This window comes from Leucopleurus acutus (genome assembly GCF_964270905.1).
Source record: "Leucopleurus acutus genome assembly, chromosome: 20".
Classification (NCBI taxonomy): domain Eukaryota; kingdom Metazoa; phylum Chordata; class Mammalia; order Artiodactyla; family Delphinidae; genus Leucopleurus; species Leucopleurus acutus.
The window spans coordinates 33,468,526-33,489,945 of NC_139162.1; the positions used below are offsets into that span (position 1 = coordinate 33,468,526).

General features: G+C 52.6%; 1 protein-coding gene across 1 annotated transcript; it reads left to right on the forward strand.

Annotated features, from left to right (window-relative positions):
- The first annotated feature begins 13,503 nt into the window (after positions 1-13,503).
- Positions 13,504-20,764, forward strand: SNX20 (sorting nexin 20). Its single transcript, XM_082862697.1, has 4 exons — positions 13,504-13,546; positions 16,689-16,827; positions 18,291-18,442; positions 19,709-20,764. The coding sequence occupies exons 2-4, from the start codon at positions 16,698-16,700 to the stop codon at positions 20,375-20,377; spliced, it is 951 nt and encodes a 316-aa protein (XP_082718823.1). The 5' UTR covers positions 13,504-13,546; positions 16,689-16,697; the 3' UTR covers positions 20,378-20,764.
- The last annotated feature ends 656 nt before the right edge of the window (positions 20,765-21,420 follow it).

Genomic DNA, 21,420 nt, shown 5'->3' on the forward strand with positions numbered 1-21,420 from the left:
CAGAGAAGGCAAGAAACTGGCTTGAGTTCCCACAGAGGGTTTGAAGCAGCCAGGAGTTAAATCAAGGCCCCTGGCTCCCACATCCATGCTTCATCCCTGCTTTACGAAGTTTTAAAAGGCTTGAGTTAATACTAGGAGCAATGTCTCCCAAGGGCTCAGGGAATCAATTCCCTTTGAGGCCATAGGAGAGGGCCCTTACGTGCTGGTTGGATTCAGGCTACCGCAGCTCTCTTTTCAACAATGGCTAACATTTATTAACCACATACAATGTGCCAAGCACTATTCTAAGTGCTTTCATTAACCCTCCCAACCACTGAAGTGGGTACTAGGATCAGCCCCATTATACAGGTGAAGAAACTGAGGCACAGAGAGGACTGAGTACAACTGAGGCTTGTACCAGGGTACAAGGTAGACGAGGTAGAGCTAGGATTTGAACCCAAGCAGTGCAACTCCAGAAGACGTGTCTTTAATTCCCTTATATTTGGGTTCCCCACAGGGGCCCAAGCCCAGGCCTGTGTAGGTAACCCACGGCTACCGCCAGGGACAGACCCAGAACATTGCTATAAAGATGCCAACCCAGGTGAAGCGAAACTCATGGTACAAACTAAGACGTTTCAAAGCTTATGGGTGTACTGACCCCAGTCCACTGCCCCCTCCCCAAATGCCCAGGCCCTTACCACCTCCCCACTCCCTTCCACCACACACTACGTGCCATCACCTCTGTCGATGGCTTGCTCTGGGCTCAGCCTTCAGACTCTGGGTCCTGGGAATCTGTGGGGAAGCGATCTCACGGAGCTTCAGGCCCTGGGAGTGTCCCCACGCGGCAGAGAAAATCTCTCAGCAGGGCCCCTTCTGCGACAGTCACAGAATCTAGGGCTGTGAGCTGGGGCAGTGCCCGCAGAAAATGAAAGTGAAAGGAGGTAGGCATGGAAAAAGAAGAGGAACGCCAGCTTCTTTCTACAAAAACGGGACATTCCAGGATACTCAAAGGAGCAGACGCCAAGGGGCTTGGAAAGTCTGTGTATTTCCTATTGGTTGTTTATGCGTCTAACTCCCATCTTGGCCCAAGCGGAAGCCTGGGTTTTACTCATCCTGGCATCACTAAGCTTGGCATGGGGCTGGGCCAAGGGGAAGTACAGTGGGAATGTCCATGAATCAAAAACCCACTGAGGGAAGGGGTGGGGCTGGAACTTCCTGCGCCTGTCCTCATATGCCATCCAAAGCAAGGGAAAGGAGAAATCACCAGCTCGGAATGCTGCCAACACTTAGGCTGGAAGCCTCGCGCTGGCCAAATGAGGAAACTGAGGCAGCGAGCTTACCCATGTGTCTGGCAGCTTGGGAGGGAGGGCATCCTCAGTGCAGAAGCCACCGTAAACCAGAAAGGAAAATAGTTCTCTCTGGCCAAGCAGGCCTCCTTCTTGAGCCCACTGCCAAGCAGAGGAGTCAAGAGGGGAGAGGTGGGGAGAGGGGAGAGGAGAGAACAGGACGGGGTAGGAAGAGCTCTGGGCTTGACCCTGGAGTGGTTCTTAGCCCCATCACCACCCCTGCCCAGGTCCTGGGGAAAAAGAACTACCACCCACCCCTCCGGAAACAGCCCAGAAATGGGGTCAGCACTCTCTTTCCAACCCAATGCCTGGAGGGCATGTGTGCAGCCAGAAATTAAAGAAGTTGAAGAGTTAAGATGAGATAGGACATTCCTTGCCCCTTTTACTCAGAGGATGCCTAAGGACAGACAGCTGTTCTCTCCTCAGCATCGGGAGAGCCTGGACCACCCTCCCCGCCCCGTCAAAGATCATTAGGCTTAGAGTAGGCATGGCCAAGTCATCTGCAGGCAGGCCTTGAGCAGGAAGGCAAGGCTGAGTGGCACAGGACTGGCAGAGCTAGATTTGCCCACAGATCCCACATCTCTCCCGGGGGAACCCCCGAAAAGATGGGCAGAAGCCAGAGGTGGCCAACCAGCTGTGAAGAGCTACACAATTCTCAGCAGTTCTGGCACAGAGCCTTCACCCTCCACCATTAGCTGCACTGGGAGACCCCACCAAGCCCAGTGATCTCTGACACACCCGCAGACGTGCCAGGCCACAAGTGGACAAGCTACAGGTAAGCAGGGGCCCTTCCCAAACACTCCGAGTCTGGGTCAGCAGATGGGTGCTTGACCACACATATCCAACTCGTGATGTCAGGGCACCTGGAGAAAGAGGGAGGCCCAAGCCAGAAGGTTTGCTGCTCTATCTCCCCTCCAGTAGCTGGGAAGTCCCAACTCTGTCCTGGCCTTCTTCCGGAAACCTCAGAGGTGGGAGAATCCCCAAGGGCCAATCTGGCCAGCACCCTGTCTCTAAGAAGGCATTGTTCTTTCCCATCTTAAACATCCAGGGCAGAGGACCTGGCCTGTTGCTGTCCTCACTAACCAGCACAGGAAGTTCCTCATTATGTTGAACCAAAGTTTTTCCTGCTTCAGTTTACATTGGGAATGGGAGAAAACAGATGTCCATTCATCACCTATCTCATAAAAACTGTCCCTAAAATCCTACCTCTTGCCCCTTTACTCCCTGCTCAGACTTCCCCTCTTCAGACTAAATCAGCCTCTCTCCGTTGCCTTTTCTTCTCTGCTTCAATTACTGCAACTTTGGAGTCATCGTAGCCTTTTCTCGAGGAAGGTGAGGCCTGTGCAAAGAAAAGGGCACTTCCTTGCTGAAACAGAGGGTCAAGCGGAAGGGGTAACCCACGTGGGCACCCCTTATCCCCAAGCCCGGGCCAAGCCCTGACATCTCCCTCCCTCCTGAGACACAGCCAGTCTGGTTCCTCTGGAGCCCTGAGCCAGTTGATTTCCTTAGGTGCTGAAATCTCAGCCCGCTGGGCCACTGCGGACAGAAGAGAGGGAGGCCCTGGAAGCTCAACCGAACTGTCCTGCTCTCAGCTGGGGCCACGCCCCTGCTGGGGCAGTGGACCCACCCCTCTCACTTCCTGTGGCATCCTCCATTCTTGCCCCCTTCACCGGGCTTCTCTCTGGGAGAGCAGTTCTCACCAGCACATACACGTACTATACTTTCTGCATCTGACCCCATTTCTCTGCCCCCTTCACAGCAGGACTCCTTAGCTGTCGTCTATACTGCTGTCCTGAAGTTCTCCCCTCCTGTCCCCTCCGATCGTGTCCCCTTTGGCCCTCAGCTACTTCTGTCATGGTCACCAGTGACTTCCAGGTTGCTGCATTCTCAGCCCTCACCTCGTTGGCTCTGCCAAAGGCATCTGTCATAATCACTCCCTCTTTCCTCCTTGAAGCACCTGCCCCATTGCCGTCCAGAACACCCCAACTCTCTGCTTTTTCCTCCCATCTCACTGGCCACTTTTTCTGTCTCCTTGGCTAGTTCCTAATGCTGGGAGCCCCAGAACTCTCTGGTGGGACCTCTTTTCTCTGTATCACTCTCCCTAAGTGAGCTTACCTGCTGTTATGGCTTTAAATACCAGCTTTATGGTGATGAAGCCCCAAATTTTATTTCCAGCTCCAACTTCCCCACTAAACTTTTTTTTTTTTTTTTTTTTTTGCGGTACACGGGCCTCTCACTGTTGTGGCCTCTCCCGTTGCGGAGCACAGGCTCCAGATGCGCAGGCTCAGACGCCATGGCTCACGGGCCCAGCCGCTCCGCGGCACGTGGGATCTTCCCAGACCGGGGCACGAACCCGCGTCCTCTGCATCGGCAGGCAGACTCTCAACCACTGCGCCACCAGGGAAGCCCCCCACTAAACTTTTGCAACTGCCTAATGGACATCTTCATGTGGATGCCCAATAGGCATCGCAAACTTCACAAACACAAAGCCAAACTCCAGATCTTCCCCCTAAACAGGTCCCATCTCAGCCGATGGCAGCTCTAAACTTCAAGATGCGCAGCCCCCAAACCTCCGAGTCACCTTTGACTCCACCTTTCTCTCACATCCCAAATTCTATCACCCCCTACCTTCTAAATATATCCCAAATCTGAAAATCTGATATTTTTTCATCACCTCTACGCCATGGGTAACAAGCCCCCATGGTCTCTACCCAGAATGACAGCAGTGGTCCCCTCACTGGTCCCCCCACCCTTCTGCCCTCACCTCCCTGCATTCTCTCTCCCGTTCACAGCCAGATGAACCTGCTAATCCCTAGGTAAGAGCAGGTGACGCCTCTTGTCAAAGACCTCCAGTGGCTCTCAGTGCGCTTAGAGTGAAAACCAAAGCCCTTGCAGTGGCCATCGAGACCCCATGCAATGGATCCCCACCTCCCCACCCCTATGTCTCTGCACTCATTTCCTACTAATCCTTCACTGGCTCCTCACCTATGCTGCTCCAGCCACGCTTGTTCCTAGAACAAGCCAGACCTGCTCCCACCTGTCATGCTTCTGCCCGAGGACCTTTGCACATGCTCTTCCCTCTGTGGGTGCACTGTCCTTTCCCCCAGTTATTCACATAGCTCCCTCCTCGCCTCCTTCAAGGCTTTGCTCAGTGGTCACCATCTCAGAGAGGCCCTCCCTGACTAAGCTATATAAAACCACAATACCCCCAGACCAATACCTCATCCCCTTTGCCTGTTTTATTAGTCTCCATAGCACTTCTTACCACCTGACATACCTTGTATTTACTTATTGGACTGCTGTCCAACTCCTTTCTAGAAAACCAACCCCATGAGGGCAGGGAATTTTGTCTGCTTTTTTCATTGCTATATCCCCAGTGTCTCATGCAGGGCACTGATCAAGACTGTGTGAATGAATAAAAGAATGATTTACTCTGCATGGTTCCAGGAGGCAGAAGTGGAGCCAAGGGGTGGAATCTGCAAGCCACAGATTTTGACTAAATGAAGCCAGAGCTGCAGGACACTGAACAGCGCTTCATAAGGAATGAGCTTCCCATCACTGAGCGTATGCAACAGAGGGATCCTGCACTGGGTGGGAGGTCAGTAGGCTAGATGGTGTCCCTTCCTGCCTCAGATCTCAGAGTGCCAATTGGCTAAGGGGATCTGAGTAACCAAGAAACTTAGGGGGAGAGTGATTGGGACAGGAGAGCAGAAGCAACCGGAATGTCACTCGGGTCTTCACCAAGGGGTCGGGAGACGGGTGACATGGCAGGCTTCTCCCCTCTATGGAACAAGGACCCTGTGGCCAGGGAACAGCCCATGGGGAGATGGAGCCCACCAAAGGGAGGAGACTAAGAGCTCCAAAAGAGAGAGAGAAGCAAGAGCAAACTCAGGACCAAGGGTCCAGCTGTGGGAGGCCTCCCTGGAGGGGATGGAGGGAGGCTTTTGAGTTTGCTGCAAAGCAAGTAGGACCGGATGGCTGTTCCTCAACATTAGGAGAGAAGGAGAGGATGAACAGCACAAAGGATGTGATGCCGGCAGGCCCTGGTGTGGGGGTCTGGGCAGGGGTGGGATGCAGAATGGGCAGGGGTCTCCACACCCACCACGGGGGAGGAGGAGGAGGTAGGAGACCCCCATGAGAGTTACAAGACCACAGGCAGGGTTAGAGATCATCCAGGCGCTCTCATATATACCCACCCATCCACAAGCAAGGTGAAAACGGGGAAACTGAGGGAGAGAGGAGGGGACTGAACAGAGAGTAGCTCCCGCTCAGACCTGAAGCCTGGCCTCCTCATTCCCAGGCCGGCCCGGTGCCTCGAAACTTCAACCTGCATGTTCTGCCCCCACAAACCCCTCGATCCCCAAATCACGGTCTCTCTCCAGACCTCAGAGGCTCCTGGGGCAGAAGTTCTGCCCACTCTCCCAAACCCCCTCATCGTTTGTAGTCACAGACCACCAGTAGGCTCCCCAACCTCGAAACACCCCCCTTTCCTTCCAGACCCCGGGACTCCCGAAGGGGAAACCGAGGCAGCCCCATCCTAAGGCTGGCGGCCTGGACCGCTCGGAAGTCAGGTGTCCCAGTCCCGGGAGCGGGACCCTCGGCACCTGCAGCCCCGGCGTGGGGTTCAGGACCACTCACCCCCGGCCCCCCGATTCCTCCCCGCAGCTCGAGTCTTGACTCCCCGGCTCAGCTCCAGCCTGGGCTGCGCGGGCGCTAGGCCCCGGCCCCGCCCCCGACGTGCCCCGCCCCCACTGCCCACCCTCTGCCTGGCAGCCCCGCCCCTCCCGAGAGAGCCAGCCGGACCGTGGGCGGCGGAGCACGCAGGGCAGAGGCAGGCTGGACGGCCTGTGCCGCGTGACCCGGGCCAAGTATGTCATCCTTCCTGAGCCACCTTTCAACCAGAGGGAATCGAAGAGCCTCTCAGGACAAGTCCCCCATCCAACACACACACACACACACACACACACACACACACACACACACACACACACACACACACACACACACACACACACACACACACACACGGAGGTATCCTGTGAATTGAAAAGCTAGGAAAGCTGTTGGGGTCAGTATTACCCAACGCACCCTTTGTGGGTCAGGAAGTTCATAGTCATCTAAAGCCTTACTCTTGTGAAGTCCCAGGACGGAGTTCTCTGGAGTGTGGTTCCGTGTTAGGTAACAGTGGACAGGGCATTTAAACTTCCTCTTTCTACATTTTTCTTTCCATTCTTCTAAGTTGAGGCAAGCCATCTCAGTTTAGTACTAATAGGGCTTGAACTCCTCTCTAACGCTGCCTAGTCTACTTGGCTCTGTGACATTATCTAACTAGAATTCACCAGCACTGTTTTGTTTACGTTAGATTTATTTTATTTTATGATTTCTTATTCCTGGCAAGTGATTGCTAGTTTTTCATTGAAGGTATTAATATAAACATTCCTTTTAAAACACTTGTAATTGGAGGCTTCCCTGGTGGCACAGTGGTTAAGAATCCACCTGCCAATGCAGGGGACACGGGTTCGAGCCCTGGTCCGGAAAGATCCCACATGCCGCGGAGCAACTAAGCCCATGCGCCACAACTACTGAGCCTGCGTGCTGCAACTACCAAAGCCCATGTGCCTAGAGCCCATGCTCCGCAACAAGAGAAGCCACCGCAATGATAAGCCTGCATACCGCAACGAAGAGTAGCCCCCGCTCGCCACAACTAGAGAAAGCCTGCATGCGGCAGCGAAGACCCAACACACCCAAAAATAAATAAATAAAATAAAAATAAATTTAAAAAAAAATTTGTACTTGGAAAATTTTAAATGTAAAGTCAATTTCAAGGAAAAAAACTGACATTGACGTAGTGCTTTACAGATACTAACTCATTTAATCCTACCTACAGGATATTGACTATCTTTACCCTAATTTGTAGAGGAAGAAACTGAGGCACAGAAAAGTTAATTACTTTATCCAAGTCATGACAGCGGAGCCGAGATTTGCCCCCCAGATGTCTGACATCAAAGTTCATGCTCAAAACCACTACCCCACACTGCCTCCAGGTAAATACCTGCACTGCTGGTGCACATTTGGTTGAGGCTGGGAAATGCTGGGTTAGAAGCACTGAATCTAACCCCAAGAAAATCATTCCAGATGGTGTACAGATCCGTCTGCAAGGATGTTCACCACCATCTTATCTATAACAGCAAAAAGCTGGAAGCCTTCTGAATGCCCAGTAAGAGCAGATTACTTAAGAAAAGTAACAGAGCAACTGAACCTGGACAACTTACCCGATTCATCTTCTCTTATACTCCACACTCAACCTGGGAGCGAATTTGTCAACCTGAGCTTCAAAACATATTCAGAATCAGCCACTTCTTACCATAGCCACTATTACTACTTGGGTCCAAATCACTGTCATCTCTCACCTGGCAAGAGCACCCAGCCATTCCCCATGATTCTAACTAGTCTCTCTTCAACCTCACACTGCGCAGCAGTCTCCACGCTGGTCCCCTGCTCCAAGCAGCCCACCCACCCATCAGTGTCCAAACCCTTCTCCAACCAGGCCCAAATGATGCACCAGTGTCCTTATAGCTCTTGGTCCCCCCACCTCTGTGCTTTGCTCACTCTGGGCCTCAGTGGGAGGCAACAGGTTGAATAGCATAGACTTTGGACTCCAACGAACTTGGATTTGAATCCCAGATCTCTATGCCTTTGGGCCAGTTATTTAACCTTGGCCTCAGTTTCCCTAACAGCTAAGTGGTGCTGACAATTCACTTAGATCTTGTCGTGAGGAGTACAAACATAGAGCTCGGCACAGAGTAAGCCCTAAACTCTGTATAATATGAATGTTATTTATTGAGCACTTACTATATGCCAGGCACTGTACTCTCATCCATCACACGATCCTCTTTATGGAATAGGTACTATTCTTTGTCCCCACTCTTTTGAGATGAAGGGACAGGTTCCAAGAGGTAAATAATTTTCCTAAGATGACTCAGCTACAGGATGGTGGAGCTGGTAATCAAGCCCACATCTTTCTTTCACTCCTTTTGTTGGGACTTACCTATCCTTCAATGCCCACCTGCCTCCAGGTAGCTTTCCACTGTCCCCACGGAACTCTCCAGTCCTCTGAGCTACCAAGGAGCAGCCTGCCTGTGCTCCTGTTTGCTCTCAGCCTACATGGTGTTCTGTTTCAGCTCATGCGTCCATCCTGTTTTCTCACCAGACTGTGAGTCCTTGAGGGCTTGAAACATCCCTTCGCCGGATCCCTTTGCCGGATCTCCACCTCTGGCCCAGTGCCTGGCCCAAGTTTGTTGAGTGACTTATTAAAAGAGAGACAATGCATGAGGGAAAGGCACAGCAGAGAAGGCATCTTTTTACTGAGCTGCCTCAAACCTGGGGAACTCAATGCACCTGGGGCCTTCGGACGGCCTCTGGTCTTACCCATCCCCATCTCAAGACCAGACCCACATTTTGTCCCCTGCCCCCACCTCCAGCCCTAACCAACTCCAAGCTCATCAGTGAGTCAGGCGGGTTTTGCTGCAGATCAGACACCCAACAAATCCAGCTCCCCTGATGGGTGGGCCTCCTCTTCTGCAGACTCCTTACTGTGTCTCCTCTCTTCTTCCCCTCCCCCATATGGTTTCTAGAATCACCTTCAGTTTCTCAAACCCTTCCCTTCTAGCCCCAAGCTTAAAAATTCCACTTCAGCAAAACAGAATATTCCACCAGCTGAACTTACTGTCTTTGAAAAACAGTTTCTCAATCCTCCGTCATTAGTTCACTCACAGCCAACTCGCATCACCCTTCTTTTCAGATTAGAAAAAGGCGACCCCTTTACCTGAGGGAACGCAGGAGCCAGCTTGGAAAAGCAGAGTGAGGGCTGGATTTCAGCCCCACTCCTGCCCTCTTGAGGCGCTCTGGGCAGGGCACAAACCTTCAAACTATGTGCGATGGCCCTAAACTCCCAGGCAAACTCATCAAAGACTTTTTTTTTTTTTTTTTTTTTTTTGTGGTACGCGGGCCTCTCACCGCTGTGGCCTCTCCCATTGCGGAGCACAGGCTCCAGATGCGCAGGCTCAGCGGCCATGGCTCACGGCCCCAGCCGCTCCTCGGCATGTGGGATCTTCCCAGACCGGGGCACGAACCCGTGTCCCCTGCATTGGCAGGCGGACTCTCAACCACTGCACCACCAGGGAAGCCCAAAGCCTTTTACCTAAGCAAACAGATCTCCCAGGAACACAAGATGTTTGTGTCCTGCTGATAATTAAAGTTAGATTTTCTCCACATTTTAGCCATGAATTCTTACACAGATCAAAAGGACTGACAGAGCTTGTGTGAGGCCCAGGAAGGGCTGAGGTGTCTCCCCAGCCTGCAGTATAGAAATAGAAACCCACACTCCAGTCCCACCCCACCCCCGGCCCACCCGTCGCTCTGCTATGTCTCAGTATAACCACATCGGTGCCCCACAGCGCACTCTGTCTGTGGCCCTAATTTTAAAACCCTGCAGTGTTAAGAACTTTTGAGATTTTTTTAAAAGCTAATGTTTGTATATCCAGCTATGGAAAAACAAGATTGACGTGACCAGGTTTTGCATCACCTACTTACGAACAAACACTTTACCAGTTTGGGTTTTCTTTGCCAGACACGTGGAGGCGCGCCTGTGATCAAGCAATTCTTACTGAATTTCTCAAAAGTGGCGTTTCGGTGTTGGAGTCCCAAGCTTGTCAGACACCCAGAGCAGCAGTGAGTGGTAGTTTGCCGTATTGTTATCTGCCCAGTGGGGAATGCTTTGGTGCCGGGAGGATGCTTAACTTAATCTCATGTCGCAATTAAGGAAACTGACATTCAGAGAGGACAGTGGCCTGCCCAGGTCGCACAGTGAGTCAGGGCGGATCTGGAGTCCCAGCCCGATCTCCACTTCTCTGCGTTCGCGCACTCATTCATTCATTCCCACAATTACCGAGCACCCACTAGGTGGCAGGCGCTGCGGTGGGTACTGGGGACAGAACGCTGCCACAGACCGAGTCCCCGTGATCGAGGCGTCCCAGATGGGCACTAAACAAGTAAACAAACAAGCGAAACAACGATAGTTCTTGACGGGGGGTCAAGGAGGGCTGCACAAAGTAGAGACAATCGAGCTGCACCCTGAGGATGAGAGAGAAAAGAGGCTGTCATGGAAGGAACCGAGAGCAGGACATTGACGGCTGAAGGAATTGCAAGCGCAAAGGCTGTGAAGCACATTTGAGGAACAGAAAGTAGTCCGGATGGCTGGTGTGTGGTAAGTGATGCTGGGAGGGGTGCGAATGAGGTTAAGAAGGGAGCAACCACCGGATTATGGAGGCCTCAGCGGGGGGATGTGGGGGGGCTGGGTTTACTCGGAATGCGGGTGGAGGCCAATGAAGGGTCCAAGCAGGGTGAATTCTAGGGAAGACACCTAGACTCTGGCATGCCAGCACTTCCCTTCCTGAGTCCCCAAGGCCCCTTGGTGTCCCCTTTGGCTTCAGTAGTGCAGTGCAGGGATGCCCATTCCTGTCCCCCCCCCCCCACCATGACAGCGGGACCCTGCTTGTCTTTGTAGACATATAGAGGTCCTCTGCCACCTCGAGCCCTGTCCTGCAGAGAAAAGCCAACACCCGGCAGGTGGCCAAGTGTGGCCTCTCCTGGTTACTCTGGTCCAGCTAGGTCCTTCCTATGCAGGCCAGACGCTCCTGCGCGTCTGGGGGTTTCCAAAAAGCATCTCCCACCCTGAGAAGAGGAAGCAGTGGCTTCTACACACTCTTCCCCATGGTTGCTGGCTGGGGGTGAGAGGCACGCAGGGCTGCAGAGAAGGGCTCAGAGTCAACACTGGCATCTCGCAGGTTCCAGGCCCAGGAAAGGACTCAGAGAGGAGGAGAGACGGAGTTCTAGCCTCCCTCTATACAGAGCCTGCATCTCCACGCCACACCAGGTGTTCTATGGGGCAGTGCAAGGTGGAGGTGAACGAGATACGGCCCCTGTACCCCAGGGGTCACCAGCTAGCAGGCCAGAGGCACACTACTGATGCCCCTTCCGCTGAGCTAAACAGACCCTGACATGTGTGGATACTCTTTTTATAACAGTGATGGCGCTGCAAAGCAGTGGGATTGGACGGCCATTTCAATAACTAAGGCCAGTAGGTGAACATGTGGGGAAAAAACATGGACCTCCTACCTCACACCATACACAAAAATCTACTTACTCTAAGGGCATTATACTGCCGCAAGTAAGAAAGGCAAACTAGAAAGGTTTGAAGAAAAACAAGAATTGCCCGCCCTTGTACAGTGCTTACGAGATACCGGCATCGTCCTAAGTGCTTTGAGCATCTTAACTCATCTTAAGCTTCACAGTGGCCTGTGAACTTGCTGCAGAAAGAACGATAAAGGAGTAATGTCCATGGTCTTACAGTATGACACCAGCTATGAAAGAAAAGATTGATACAGTTGAATGCTTTAAAGTTAGCAACTTCTATTTATCCAAAGACCCCATTATAATAGAGTACGCAAACCATAGGATGGGAAAGATATTATTGAGAAGCACATATACCCACATGAATACATGAAGAACACCTATAAACCATGAAGAAAATAAGCCAATCAAACAAAGGAGCAATGGACTTGAACCAAAAAGGATCCTTCACCATAAAGGATATAAGGATGGCAAATAAGCCCACGAAAAGATGCTCAACATCACCAGTCATTAGGGAAATGCAACTAAAAACCATGACGAGATACCACTACACACCCACTGGAATGGCTGAAACAAAAAATATTGACCATATCAAGTGTAGGTGAGGATGCAGAACGTCTAGAGCCTTCATACACTGCTGGTGGGATTGCAAAACGATGCAACCACTCAGGAAAAGTGTCTGGCATGATTAGTACAGTTGAAGCTATTCATACTCTGAGACCTAGTCATTTCGCTCCAGATAAATATGTGCATTGGATGAATGTGTAAGAATATTCCCAGCAGCACTGATCATGATGGCCCAAACTAGCAACAACCCAAAGGGGCACCAGTAGACAAAAAAAAAAGGTAAGTACTGATATATTCAAGTAATGTAGCAATACAGCAGTAAAAAGGAAAAAGCTTTAGCGACACACAAAGACTGATGAATCTTATTCACATAAATGCGGAATGAAAGAAGCAAAGCACCAAAGCATACAAAGAGTATGTGTGGCTCAATTAATATAAAACTCAAAAATGAATCAAATGAAACTATTGTTTTGGGGTCTGTTAGTAGGTGATAAATTACAAAGAAAAGAAAGGGGGCTTCCCTGGTGACGCAGTGGTTGAGAGTCCGCCTGCCGATGCGGGGGACGCGGGTTTGTGCCCCGGTCTGGGAGGATCCCACATGCCGCGGAGCGGCTGGGCCCGTGAGCCATGGCCGCTGAGCCTGCGCGTCTGGAGCCTGTGCTCCACAATGGGAGAGGCCACAACAGTGAGAGGCCCACGTACCGCAAAAAAAAAAAAAAAAAAAGGAAAAAGAAAGAAAAGCAAGGAATTATTCCCCATCAAAATCAGGACTGGGGAGGGGAGGAATCATAGCTGGGGAGAGATACATGGTAGACTTCTTGGGGGCGGGGGGAACTGGAGAGGTTTAATTTTTTGTCTTGTTCCAGCCTCCTGCACTCCAGGCCACAATATGGTTGGCTACAAATCATGTAACTGCCCAGAGGTTTGGCTTCCCTGGTACTTTCCGGCATGTGGGATGCAGCTTCTGCCAGAGAAAGGCACTCTGAGTCTGCCCGCCCCCAATCCGGCCCTGGCTCTGCATCCCACCAGCTCTCTGCTCCAAGCCTCAGTTTCCCCATCTGTCCTTAGAGCAGGATGGCCCCCATCATGCCTAGCTCAGTAGGGTAGGATAATGCACATCAAAGAGCTTTGGGAACTAAGGTCCGAAATGCCAGAGATTGTCAAGGACCCTGAGGGTCAGACAGGCTGATGTGGGAACTGAGATCCAGGCCCGCCCTGCCATGCTAGGTCCTGCCCAGCAGGGCGGCCTCAGACTGTTAGTTGAGTTCACTAGCATCTTTCATCAGCCAATGGGCTGGGGCAACCAGGAGCGGGTCACACAGCTTATTTCCTGTTTTCATACAGGGAACTTAGCAAAGTGGCAGCCACTGGCCTGCTCGCCCAGAGCTTGGAACAGAGAGCTGAAGGGGGCCATGTGACATCCCTCCTGGACCCCTGGATACGCACAGGACCAGAGACCTCAGGTCAGTGTCTGACCCCAAGCTCAGTGGGCCTCTGCCCACCTGTGGCCTGAGCCCCCGCCTCCTGTAACCATCCCTCGGTACCTCTTGGGGGCAGGGTGGTAGGGAGAAGGGTTGGTGACAGATACGCAGGACTCCCCTCAGCGCATTGGGGCAGAGCAGGGAGCAGCTCCTCGACCCTCCATCTCATCAATGCCTTTTGAAGTACCAGATGCTTCTCCAACCTCTCTTGAGCCTGGGGAATAATCTACCAAACCTGTGTTTCTCAAAAAGTGGTACCAGGGAAAGCCTGTATCAGCACAGCCCTCGGGACTGGTGCAAAATGCAGAATCCAGGGCTCACCGCAGGACCTGCTAGATGGGACTCTCTGATGTTGGGAGCAGGAAGTCTGCCCCTCGGCACCTCCACCTCCACCCCCGCCCCTGAGGAAGTTCTGATATATGCTTACATTTGGGAGTGTGCCCATCCAGTGTCTAGGATCTTCTGTCTCCTAGGTTGGACCAGGGTGCTTTACTCTGCTGGAGTTTCACCCCTGATGGAATGTCCCCTCCTGCCCCCTCAGAGAGGTAGCATGGGCTCCGAAGGGGGCCCTGTGTGCCCATCAGAAGAAGCCTGGACATGGCAGGCATCCCTTAGAGGGAGAAGTGATGCTCAGGGCACCTGGGAAGGAAGGAGCAAGGGCGACTGCTCCCGGAGCTGGATGGTGGAGGGGCTGGGTAGCTGCTGTCCGCTGGGCCAAGGAAAGGCCCTCAAGCCGGGAGTACCAACACTTGTCATATTTTGTTGTAAAGCCTAGAAATCTTTGCTCTGTGGGGTGTAGAGATGGGAGGGAAGGGCCCACGGAACACCATGTACAGCTGTCCCCAAAGAGCTCTTGGAGTCACAGGATTGCTTTCCCCATTTCACAGATGGGGAAACTGAGGACTAGAGACTCGATGCACCAGTGACAACTTTCTCTCCGCCGCTTTCCAGTTTCAGCCGATCCCATGAAAGAAAGCCTAAGGGAGCTGGCTTTGGCCGCTGAACTTGATATTTATTCTAAGCTCTGGGTCCATGCTCAGCTTTGCCAGGTCTTTCCTGGGATACCCAGCCAAGGCCATCACTCCTGGGGTCTCATGGGGTCTCTGGGCAAACAGCACCCTGCTTCTGACCTGGCACCAGCTGCCTGATCAAGACAGCAGAGCTGGAAGGGCTGGGACCACTGAGGCCAATTCTACTCGCCATCACCCATTTTACAGATGAGCTAACTGAAGCAGGTATATAGGAGTGCCCACAGGAATCACTGAGCCCCCAAGAGTCCTGGCTACCCAAAGTCCGTTGGATAAGAGTGTGTGGACCACTTGCTGTCTTGCCTGGGCACCTACCAGAATATAGGGAACCTGTTCCTAGCCATCCATCATCTAGGACAGGGTTGGTGGCCACACCTCTCAGGTGGGGAAAGCGAGGACTGGAGATATCAAATAACTTGCCTACGGACCCACAGTTGGTCAGGACGGAAGACCTGACTCCTCAAGGGGAGAAAGCTATAGGGTACTCAAGCGTGTGCAGCCCTGGTCCAGCCATGCCCTGCTCTGTGCCTCAGTTTCCCATCTATATAGGATGAGGCTGGACAGAGGGTCCCTGAGAGCCCCCCACTGGACACCAGCACAGAGCCCCCTGGAGGATGCCCCAGGGTTCCTTTCACCTGACACAGCAAGAGCACGTTAAGAAGGAGGTCAGGTCACTTGCACCCTTCTTATTTTGAATTTCTGTGCCTAAATGGTGCCCCAGCTACTCGCTCCATCTGAGCTGATGTTTTGTTTTGGTTTTTTTTGCGGTGTGCGGGCCTCTCACTGCTGTGGCCTCTCCCGTTGCGGAGCACAGGCTCCGGACGCACAGGCCCAGTGGCCATGGCTCACGGGCGCAGCCGCTCCGCTGAATGTGGGATCCTCCCGGACCGGGGCACGAACCCGCGTCCCCTACACTGGCAGGCGGACTCCCAACCACTGCGCCACCAGGGAAGCCCCTGAGCTGATGTTTTAATTGGCCCTTTTCCTAATTTGTCTCAGACATTTTAACTTGTATTCCAACTCACATCTTCATTCAGCCATTTATTTCTCAAATATTTCCTAGAGCATCTATCACGGGTCAGGTACTAATAAAAGGGACTAATACGGTATCTGGTGGGTGCGCAGCCCTGATCTGGTGCCTGACTTAACACTCACACCAGCTTCGTGAAGGTTATTGTGCCCCTTTTGCAGGAAACTGAGGCTCAGAGAAGTTAAATAACTTCCAGGCACCGGCTCATCTTGTTCACTTACCTCGGTCACAGACAGAGTTATGCATAAAATGAACCCCAGGACTCCCGCTGCCCACCCTCCCCTGAGTTCCAGGGAGACGATTCTGAAGCCAGAGCAGCCTGCGTTGGTGCCCCGCCCACCATTTACCAGCTCTCGATCCTGGGCAGCTCAAAGTCTCAGTTCTTTTACCATAAAATGGAGACAAAAACCTCCTACCACGCACAGCTTCAGATGAAGTGAGAGGGTGGGTGCTGCGTGCAGGATGTGTAGCGTGCACACCACAGGCACTGGCTTGGCTGGCTGGTCACGCTCACGAGCCACGTGACCTCGGGCTAAACCTCAGCTGCCTTATCTGTTATTGGAGTCCCGATAGATGATCGTGGGTGTGACATCAGATAGTGGCTGTGAAGAGCCTGCGTGCATGTGAAGTGGGTATAACAAGTTGTTAGTAAATGTTTGCTTCAAGATGAAGGGAGAGAAAAGGGAAGGATACATTCCAGCCTCCTTGCTTTGGACGCTGAGATTTTGTTTACACGTGTAATATGAAATGAAATATTGGTGTTTCTGGACAAGCCAGCAGCTCTCTCTCAAGTCATCATTAAGCTACTACCTTTGCTTAAAGTCACCTCATTTAAAATTCAGAGCAACTCGATAATATAAGGATGTTAACTCTGAGAGAAGGTTGTGCTCAGCCTGGGAGTGACCAGTCCAGCAAAGGGCCAGGCCCAGGTTTCACATCTGGCAGTCGGGAGGATGGCTAGGTGGGCAGTGGAGGGCTCAGCAGTGGGGACTGTGGAACCCACCAGGACCCACCAGGAACCCCAACACAAGTGGGCACTCACTGTTCTCTCTTGTTTTCCTGGCAGCCTTGGAGCATGGCAAGTCCCAGGCACGCCAGGAGCCCTGGATGGACAACACCCATAGCCCAGTGCACGGCAGGGACTAAGCCGAAAGCATCAGCCCCTGGCGCAGACCTCCCACGTCCAGGACCTGAAGAGCACTTAGGTGGGCTTGAGGCTTGGGGCTTGGTCGGGGGATAGAGGTTTGAAGACATTTGAAATACAAATGTGCATACTTCAGTGGATGCCGTGAGAAACAGGGCAGCTCACTTAACTTGTGTTATCCCGAAGTAGGCACTGAGACAGGGATTCGGTGCAAGTGGTTTATCCAGGAGACAAGGCCAGGAGGTATGGCAGGGGAGTGGGAAACCGAGGAAAGGAAGGGCAGGAAACCAGTACGGGATGTCGATGAAAAGATTACCACTGTGGGCAACTCGGGCTCTGTCCCAATGGGGGTTGTCTGGGAGACCGTATGGATCACACCTTAGAGCTGTCCCATCCCGGCGGCGAGGAGGCCAGCCTGCTATCCCCTGGTCCCATCCTCCACTGGCAGAGGTACTCTCCACAACGTGCTGCAATGGCCCAAGAAAGCCCTCACGGGGAGAGTCCCAGGTGCTTCCGACAGAAGCCAGTGGGATGTTCCACAACAGTCAATGCCAGTGAGGGGGCATGGCCGGGCACTGACAGTGTCTGCTATAGCGCCAGCTCCTGGAGCAAACGTCTGCCATGTGCATGCAACCCTTCAAGATGTGCTGGCTGACCGCCTGCTCTGCTCCTGGCCCTATGCAGGCACTGGGGAAGCAGGAACAGTCAAACACCGTGCTGGCCTTCAAGTTTAGTAAGGAAACACATCTGTAGAAAATAATGTAAGATGCCATGGAAAAGGCACAGGGACAAGGTGGGAGGCTCTCATTCTAACACCAAAGGGCAGTTGAAATGATATATGGGTTGGGTCTCGAAGGACACATTGGAGAAGGGCTCCTGGGACACATGTCCCTTGAAATAAAATGTACAGTGGTTTGTGCATTTGGGGAGAGGAAGGATTCTAAGCTCTCCCAAGATTCTCAGAATGGCCTAGGGCTCAAGTGAGGTTTAAGAAACACTTACTTTTTGAGGCAGGGAAAGAGGATGGCATTGGAGGCAGAAGAAGTGGTATGTGCAAGAAAAAGCAGGGAGTGTGGGAAATGAGAGGAGAGAGGAAGGGCCGGCCGAGCTGAACCTGGAGCCCAGCATCCTCAGAGCTCCCCCATCATCCGCTGGTGTGCACTCAGTCGACAGTAGGGAGGGTGGAAACCCACCAGCCACATCCCTGCTCTTCCGGAGCATGGGGTTTCGCAACAGGCAGAAGTGGACGACGTACCACAAACACACTGCATTTCGCAACCAAGAAGCCTCTTGGGGACACTGGGCTCTTCCAGGTTGCCCATGGCGAGATGGATTCAGCCAGGTTGGGTGTAGGGGTCTGACTGATGCCCGACTGGGCCTATCCAGGGTGGAATGGAGGAGAGGGATAATCACAGCGTTTCCAGATTCCCACGGCTCATCCCAGACAGACCCAGCCATCTCCCCAAGTCCTTGCCCCCAAAGCACACTGACCTGTGCTAGTCCTTAAGAGTGTGGTCCTTCCAGATGCCCATGACAGCCAAAGCTCCAACTCCAGCATGACCACGCGGGAGCTGCAGGAGTACTGGCGGACCCAGAAACGCTGCTGGAAGCACGTCAAACTGCTCTTCGAGATCGCTTCCGCCCGCATCGAGGAAGGGAGAGTCTCCAAGTTCGTGGTAAGCGGAGACCAAAAAGTGATGGCGCGCCTTCACGGCCTCCTTCCCGGCCCTGGGCAAGGCTGGTTGCACCTCAGTCTCCCTGACCAGGAAATGGATTGACACACTTTAACTCACAGAAGTCTTCTGGCAAAAAAATGGTCCAAAAGTGAGATTTCACGCTCAGCACCGTGACGACTGGAGAGTCAAGGTGCCTAGGCCTAAGAAGCAAACTGCCCAGTTTAATCCCATGTTACCCGGTATTATCATCTGTGTCCCTTCTTCATTGTTTTTGATATCCTCATATCATTTTTATTATGTACCTCAGTTTTTCTTTAAAGTGGATCACTTTTTAAAAACACTGAATAGACTTATTTCAAAGGGAAATACCTTAAATGGAAAACCAGTTATCACACGGCATAAGAAAAGGTCATTATAAAAGTAAATACAAGGAAAGCTCAGGGCTGTTATTAAATTCTAGCTGGTTACCATGGCTGGCGGAAAGCTGGGCTTGGGGCTGTTTTTCTTTGGAATGGAATTTCAGCCTATGTTGGGGGAGAGGTTAATGACTATGGAAGAGCCACACAGCCTTTCTTTGCCCCCCACCATTCCCCAAATGGGAGTGGAGTAATAATAATAGCTGACCCCGAGTGCTGACTGCACGTCATGGTTTCAGTGCATTGATTCATTTAATCCTCACCCAGTGAGGCAGGCTACTATCCTCATTCTCTGGATGAGAAAACGGAGGCTCAGAGAGGTTAAAGTACCTACCTAAAACCACACAGCTAGACCGTGGTGGGCTGGAATTATAACCCAGGCAGTCTGCGCCCTTAATCAGCATTCTCTTGAAAGAGAAGAGAAGAGAATAGTTTTCTTACTTATAACATCACTGCCAGTATATCACCTAAAACCATCTCCCAGGAGTTCCACACCTGGAAAACACAGATCTTATTAATCCAAGCCTCCCAGTTCAGGAAGCTGAGGCCCAGTTTTGACCACTAAAACCGAGAACGCCCCAGGCCCCCCGCACGGCAGGTTCCTGTGTGCCCTTTCTGCCCCAGGATGCCTCCACGTCGCTGTGTTCGTTATTCCCCGGTTGACTCTTGTCACGATCCGCGGTTACAGCTCAGCAAAGGCTAATGGCAATTTAAAACAGAATTGCAGAAAACCAGCCCCCATTTCCAGGGTACGCTTTAAGGTCATCGTTATTTTATTTCCCGGGCTCTCTCTGTCAGTTCAAACCCTCCGTGACAGTGTAGTCAAAGGCCCTCTCTCCTTGCACCGCAGATGTACCAAATCGTCGTCATCCAGACGGGGAGTTTTGACAGCGACAAAGCCATCCTGGAACGGCGTTATTCAGACTTCGAGATGCTCCAGAAGAAACTCCTAAAGACCTTCCGGGAAGAGATCGAAGATGTCGTCTTCCCCAAAAAGCACCTGATGGGGAACTTCACCCCGGAGATGATCTCCGAGCGCAAGCTGGCCCTCAAAGAGTACCTAGGTCTGCTCTACGCCATCCGCTGCGTGCGTCGCTCGCGCGAGTTCATCGACTTCCTCACGCGGCCCGAGCTGAAGGAGGCCTTCGGCTGCCTGCGCGCGGGGCAGTACACCAAGGCGCTAGACATCCTGGTGCGCACGGTGCCGCTACAGGAGAAGCTGACGTCCCACTGCCCCGTGATGGTGGTGCCGTCCCTGTGCGCCATGCTGGTGTGCCACCGCGACCTGGAGTGCCCCGCCGAGGCCTTTGCCGCCGGGGAGAGGGCTCTGCAGTGCCTGCAGGCCCGGGAGGGCCACCGTTACTACGCCCCGCTGCTGGACGCCATGGCCTGCCTGGCCTACGAGCTGGGCAAGGACTTTGTGTCCCTGCAGAAGAGACTGGAGGAGAACCAGCTCCGGAAGCCCGCCCCCCGGGGCTTCACCCTGAAGGAACTCACCGTCCAAGAGTATCTGTACTGAGCCACTCCCCGGAGAAGCTGGAGAACTGGGGATCACCATGGCTCGTGGGCTTTTGGGGGTTGATTCTGAGTGGAAAGAGCCACTTTGGGCTCTAGCTTGTGGGATGACTTTGAACAAGCCCCTCCTCTGGTCCTCCGTCTCCCCATCTATGTTGAGCGGAGATGCTTCCGGGCATCCTTGGAAGCCTCTACTTGTGTCCTGTGTCCCCTTGATGCCAGGCCCACTTCGTCTCAAAACCACAAACCCAGCCGCCAAAACACTAGAGAGTCATATCAACCTTACTGAGGTTTCTGTAGGTAGCTGGAGGAGAGGTTTAAACTGCACATCACAGACAAAGCTTGATCCATTTCCTCAGAGACATCTCTCTTTAGCTGCCCTGAGGCTTTCCTCTTTGTTCCTCCCCCTCAACCTTGCTGGTAAATATTCCCACCTATCACCCTAAGTATTCTAGCTCTTCCCTGGTGGGCCCAACTCAGCAAGACAAAAGGTCACCTACTGCTCCTCAAAGCCAGCTTTGTCCCCAGGATGAGCCATACGTCATCCTTTGAAGGGTGAGAGGATCCTGGGCTAGAACCAGCAATCATTGCCTGAGGTTGGTTTCCATTTGTAAGGCAACTGTCCCTTGAATGGCCTTTCTGGATTACGTAGACATAGCCCTGACAGGAGGTGGGACCTCTGGGTAGAAGAGATTGAATGCTCGACGCCTCCCCATCTGAAGGACAATGGATTGGGATGCCCTTAACCGAAGTCTGCTGTCAGGCCCCCCAGGTGAAGTGGATTCTGGACCAGTGACCTGGGTTCAGCGCAGGGCAGGAGTTGATGGTACAGGCTGGTTTGGACCCCATATGCCTATCAGGCTAGTAGTCCCTGAAGATCTAAACCATGTGGCTGAGGTTATTATCAGGGTGAGGCTGTAACTTGGGATCCTTAACCTGGGGCACCACACTGGCCTGAACCAAGATCTAGCTCAGCAAAGAGCAGTGGGCAAGCGTTCACTGAACTACACCAAGCGTATTCAACAGAAACACCACGTGGCAACACCT